This window comes from Pteropus alecto, unplaced genomic scaffold (genome assembly GCF_000325575.1).
Source record: "Pteropus alecto unplaced genomic scaffold, ASM32557v1 scaffold42, whole genome shotgun sequence".
NCBI classification, from domain to species: Eukaryota; Metazoa; Chordata; class Mammalia; order Chiroptera; family Pteropodidae; genus Pteropus; species Pteropus alecto.
Genome location: NW_006434825.1, coordinates 14,518,287 through 14,523,950, shown reverse-complemented (window position 1 = coordinate 14,523,950; position 5,664 = coordinate 14,518,287). Strand labels below are relative to the sequence as shown.

Below are 5,664 nucleotides of genomic sequence, written 5' to 3'. Positions count from 1 at the left end.
AGGAACTAAGAAGACTTGGTTGACAATGGCTGTCTGAGCCAACAGAAGAGGGGTTCATGGCTCAACTCCTGGGCTAGAAAAGACCCCTGTTGGCTGAGGACAGATGCTGCAGAACTTATAAGGATGCTGTTAGCCTGCAGTGCTGTCCAGGCCCAGCTGCACAAATTTTGTAAATTATTTTTCAGCTGTGGCTTTAGAGATGAATGGAGGGCCTCTGGGCCAGATCTTGGATGTACTCATTAATGAATTTCGGGCATTTTCTGATGTAAGGGGTGGTAGGGGGAGGGGAGGATTGATAAGAGGACTATTCTCTTGTATGTAGGAACTACTAATGCTATTATTTTGCAGACTGTTCTTATCTCAGATTCTAGGAAAGGTAAATGTAGTCAGTAATGTACTTAATTCAACTTACCTTTCATACCCTATCATAAACACCAGATCCAATTCCCATTTCAGAGAAGTCGAACTTACCTCTCCCCTGGCCATCAGCAGAACTTTTGCTCATGGTTGTGCCAAGTGTCTAATGTTCTTATATAAACATTTGAATTAAAAATGTGAGTGCTATTAGGGCTCTCTGGGGCCAAATATTATCTAAGCTGCTAGGCATACTCTTCTCAATGAAATAAGCTAGTTAGCATCACAGCCAAAATCTCTGGCACTTTTATGAGTGCCAGGAGATGGGAAATACAAGGACACTTAGATATATCAAAAAGCTTATATACCTTGGAATAAGTGTCCCTCCACACCCAACCTCGAGATACTGTTCAAGTTTATAATTCGTCAGTCATCCATCTCTCTCTCACACATGCACACATACAAAATCTGTTGACAGAACTTTTGCTCATATTTTTTTAATGTATCACAATGAGCAGGAAACATACTTGATGAAATATTTTCAAAGGAGTATATTCAATTACCATCTACAATCAACTTAACTATGACAACAAAGTTTTTGTGACAAATTTTTTTTTTCAGTTTGAAAGTTCCACGTGGTTCTGTTTGTTAGTCTCCATGTATTTTGGTACAGTTCGAGATCAGCATTGTTACAGTAACAAAAAAAGCTAACAAGACTACATTATAGAAAAACACCAAGAACATCATTTTTGGTTTCACTTGCTCTATTTTTTTTTGTTATTTTTTTTGTTTTGTTTTGTTTTTTTTTTTTTGTACATTGCAAAGGCTGTTCATATACCTTTTCACCTCAGGGTCATGTTCATTTATGCTTTCTTTCCTATCCAAACTTGCCCCCCTCCCCCCCTGAAAAGTAAACAAACAAAAAAAACTAGTCAAAGCTTTGTTTCACAGTGGGCAGTATCTCAGCGCCAACAAACAACCAACTCAATTTATGCTTCTATTTAAATGTTTTAATTTAATTTATTATTTAAAAAAAATATATGTCCATGAACATCAAGTGCACTGGCTTGGGTCACTGCCTCTCTCTCCTGCAACTTCCTGCCATGCCTGATAAACTCAGGTTTAAACACATGCCGTCTGTTTTACTTTTATTTTTAATCATGTAAAACTTTGGCCACATTCATCTCTTAAATAGCTTTTAATTAAAAAAAAAAAACAAAAAACGACTTCCTAGATTTATGAAACTTTCTGTATGTGTGTGTTTCCTTCTTTTCTTTTTGGAAGTATGGAAGAAGGATGGATAAAATAATTCATCCTGTGGATCGGTGGTGCTGTGACTGATATCTAGCACCAACCCACACTATGGATTATTTGAGAAAAAAACAAAAACAAAAACAAAATATGAAGTGTCAATGGAAGTGAAGAACTGATTTAAAAAACGAGATATCCTGTTCAGTTACCTACCATGCAGCAGACAGGAGTAAATTCTCTGAGTGAGACCAATCAGTTGAACGTTGTAGTGAATTCATGCTTTGTAAATGATACTGGTCACAGCCCTGGTGGATGTCAGCCCACAAACATCTTACTAGCTCATGTTTGACTTCTGATTTTCAACATCACTGACTGCTTTGCTACTTCTGGGTTAATGCTGAGAATTATTTTTTCTTTTTTGAATGAACATATACGTGGGCGGTAGAGTTGTAGAGGAAAGCATTAAGTGCACAACCCACTCGAGGTTGAAACAATCACATAACCCCTCTGAGGAACACTGGTGGGTGGAAGCATGCTTAGCCAATCTACCCAACCAAGCACCTTGCTGCTGCCAAATACACCCACAGGTCAAGGCATGGCATAACAAAACACTGACAGTCACTGTGCCTCACAGAGGGAGGATGGCATAGTAGCTCAAAAGAGGGGCGGGGAGAGAAACCATTGGGGAGGGGGTGGCAAAATTACAAGGAAATGAACTTAAAGTTTGAGGGGGGAGGGAAGGGAATAGAAATTGCACTATTACCAAGCAATATCATTTTTAAAAACAAAGTTTACAGAAAAGACCTAGCAGAATTTGACAGATAAAGCTAGTGTTAAATTGTTAATTGGTATCACATAGAGAACCAAAAACAAACAATTTTTTTCTATATGATACAGACACAGAGTAACATACAACAGTTAATGGCAAAAAATATATATATATATTTCATAGAGTTACAAACGATAAAATAATGGAAAACAAAAAACTGTACAACTTTAAATTTTAAAAATGTTCATCTCAAACACAGGGAGAAATACAAGAATTCTTGTTAAAAGAAAATAGCTTGTTAAACAGCAAATGTTTTGTGTACTTGTTTTTGACACCTTATGCTACAACTGGATACTGCTATGAATAGTTAGATGGTATTCTTTAATATTTCTACTTTAAAAAAATTAAAAAAGGAATTTGCACTGTGCATCAGCCTAGTTAGAAATATGTACAACAGTTCAGGATCTACTCTTTCATTAAACTAAAAACAAATTCATAAAAATAAAACAGTCCCGGCTAAAAAAGACAAGACAAAAAAAGAAAAAAAGAAATCCATTTTCAGATCTTGGAATGCTCCAGTCTTTTGCGAAGTTGATGAGTGGCTTCAGCACTGGGGAAAGAAGCCCGGAAGGTGACCGACAGAACCTGCGTTCACAGTCTTCAAAGTTCCCTTTTGAAACATAAGGAAGAGAATGAAGGGGAGAAGGATTTCACACTTTGGGGTCAAGGGGAGATTGTTTTTGTTGATGTTTGGCTATGAAAGTGAAACAGCAAAGCATCTATTTGTCTCCAAAATCTACAGTATAGCAGCACAAAGTTTTCCTTTTAAAGTTCAGACCTTTTTTTTTTTTTTTTAAGAAAGGGTGTATGGTGCATTATGTTGTGTGTTACAGGAATACGGATATTAACATAAACACAAGTGCCTCATATACGGTTCCTGTTTTGCTCTCCATACATTGCTATCTGCTTCTTTGTTGGCTGCGCTCTGGATCACTTGCCGCTCAGACTGCCTAACATAAGGACAAAACTTTGAAGTAAAAAATGTGTCTTTTGGTATATGGACTTGTCATTAACAGCTGCCTCTCTGCTTGCAGAAGAAGCACATAACAACCTGGGAATCTTTTGTTTTACTCCTTTATTAAACTAAGTCTTGTTTGTTTAAATCAGAAACAAATTCTCAAGTAACAAGAACCCTTTCCCTTTTTTTTCTGCATCAGCAGTGAAAGGGTGTGTCTTTGGATTTTATTTAAAGCATGAAATTTCTTCTTCTGAGAGAGGAAAGAAAACAAAACAAAAACAAAAACCATACCCCTAACCAAAAACTTTTTTAGAAAAGAAAAGCACACAGTCCAATTACACAAATTGAAACAAATGTTTTAGCTTAAGAAAAGAATATTTGAAGCATCTACCAAACGAGGGAAAGGGGTGAAAAGAAAAGCCAACAGAAGGTTAAATAAAAAATAAATGCACAAGGCTAACAGACACAGGTAACTAGAATTATGCGCCTTTAAAAAGTTTCAACTCCCCAACCAAAAATAATCTGTGAGGATCCTAATGACCCCTAGAACCCTTTGAAATTCTTTCTTTAGTTTTATAAAATAATTCTGCAGCTACCCTCTAAGAAATGAAGGCAGCTACGTTAAGTGGGAGATTATAGGATGGGAGGTGGGAAGAGGAAAGAGAAAGTGGAATAAGGGACAAAGGGAAGAAAAGCTTAGGCGAATCAACAGATTGCAATCTATCTGCTAGGAATGAACAAGACAACATCAAATGAGGAGCTGTCAGCTGGACCATACAAAAAGCTAAATGTACACAAAGGTTTTTTTTCCTTTTAAATCTACCATACTGCTTCAGTTCATTTCCAATGCAACAATCTACTCAACACCAAAAATGGTCATATCTACCATAAATACAGAAAGTCAGTTTTTAAAACTTATTTTTTTAAGCTACGAGTCCTCAACACTCTTTGTGTGTGTGGGTTTTTTATTTTTTCTGAAAGTGGGAGTGCTTAACTTTTCATCTTGAAATTGGCTTCAGCAGAAAAGCTATCCTTAAAATCCCCAGAAAGCTAAAGCAGTTCACATTGTTTTTCTCGAATACTTTCTGCCCATTTTTTAAATTAAGAAAAAAAAAATCTTTTCTGGAACAAAAACTAAAAAAAAAAAAAAGAAAGAAAGAAAAAAAAAAAGAAAAACCGAAAAAAATATATAAAATAATGATTCTGGAAACAGAACAAAGTGTGAGCGATTGACCTGAGAATAAAAAGACATTACATTTCTTTTTTTCTTTTAGCAAGCCATTGGTATCTGAATGCTAAGATAGCAAGAAATTTAAAACTGGAACAAGGTGGACTGCTTTCCCATACAGTGCATGCCGGGCTCCTCTGTGCTATCAACGTGGGGCGTTTATTGAAAAGGGGCAAATATACAAGGGTTAAGCTCCAAAGACATTAGGGAGGCCCTGCGGACTTGTTTCCCAGACCAATAGTACCTTCAAAAGGACACAATGTAACAAGGTTAAGGGGCGTTTTCTTTATATATTAAAAGAAAAAAGAAAAGACGAGAATGTAAAAATCACCGGCATAGATAGGTATATGGGAAAACAACCCACGCTTTTTCTTTTTTTCCTTTTTTTTTTTTTTTTTTTTTTGGTTAGAAGCTTTGGAATTGCAGTTAGTCTATTTTTGAAATTGGTTTGTTATTAACTTTTTTTTTTATTTAAATTCATTTGTTTGTATTGTTCATCTTCAAAGCTTACAATCTGAAGGTGTCCGTTCCTACACTGGTCAGACCACTGTCCTTGGGGCAGCTGGGGTCTTTGGGACCCTCCACCGGGCTCGCCGGTCCGTCGGACTTTTGGCTGAGATCCGTGTCAGACTCCTCCGAATAGTCGTCTGTTGGCATCGAGGGCTGAACCCCTGAGGTGCTGCATGAACTTGAGGTAACCGTTGAAGATGAGGAGAGAGGAGGAAAAGAAGGGGGCTTCGTGGCCGAAGCCCGGGAGACCACTTGCGGCCAAGACTTCCTGGAGGCGTGAGGGGACGCGGAGGACGAGGAGGGGGCGGCGGCCGACGGGGGAGGGGGGCTGTCGTTTGAGTGAGCGGCAGACTGCGAGGTAGATGCGGTGCTAGGATCGGGGAAGCAGGCAGAGTGAGGTAATAAACTAGGGTGCTCTTTGGCGTTTCTTGCTGCTCTCGTGATTGTTCTGTGTTTGTGCAAGGCCGACTCGAGATGTTGACTCAGAGCTTCCTCCCCACAGAGCGCGCTCTCGCACGCCAGGCAGTGGTACGA

General features: G+C 38.2%; 1 protein-coding gene across 1 annotated transcript in view; it reads right to left on the bottom strand.

The window, feature by feature from the left end:
- Positions 1 to 1,113: 1,113 nt before the first annotated feature.
- ZFHX3 (zinc finger homeobox 3) overlaps positions 1,114 to 5,664 on the bottom strand; it is a 229,003-nt gene continuing 224,452 nt past the window's right edge. The window contains 1 exon segment of the mRNA XM_025045294.1: positions 1,114 to 5,664. This exon segment is cut by the window's right edge and continues 36 nt beyond it. Within this exon segment, the coding sequence (XP_024901062.1) occupies positions 5,128 to 5,664 (537 nt within the window). The 3' untranslated portion in view covers positions 1,114 to 5,127.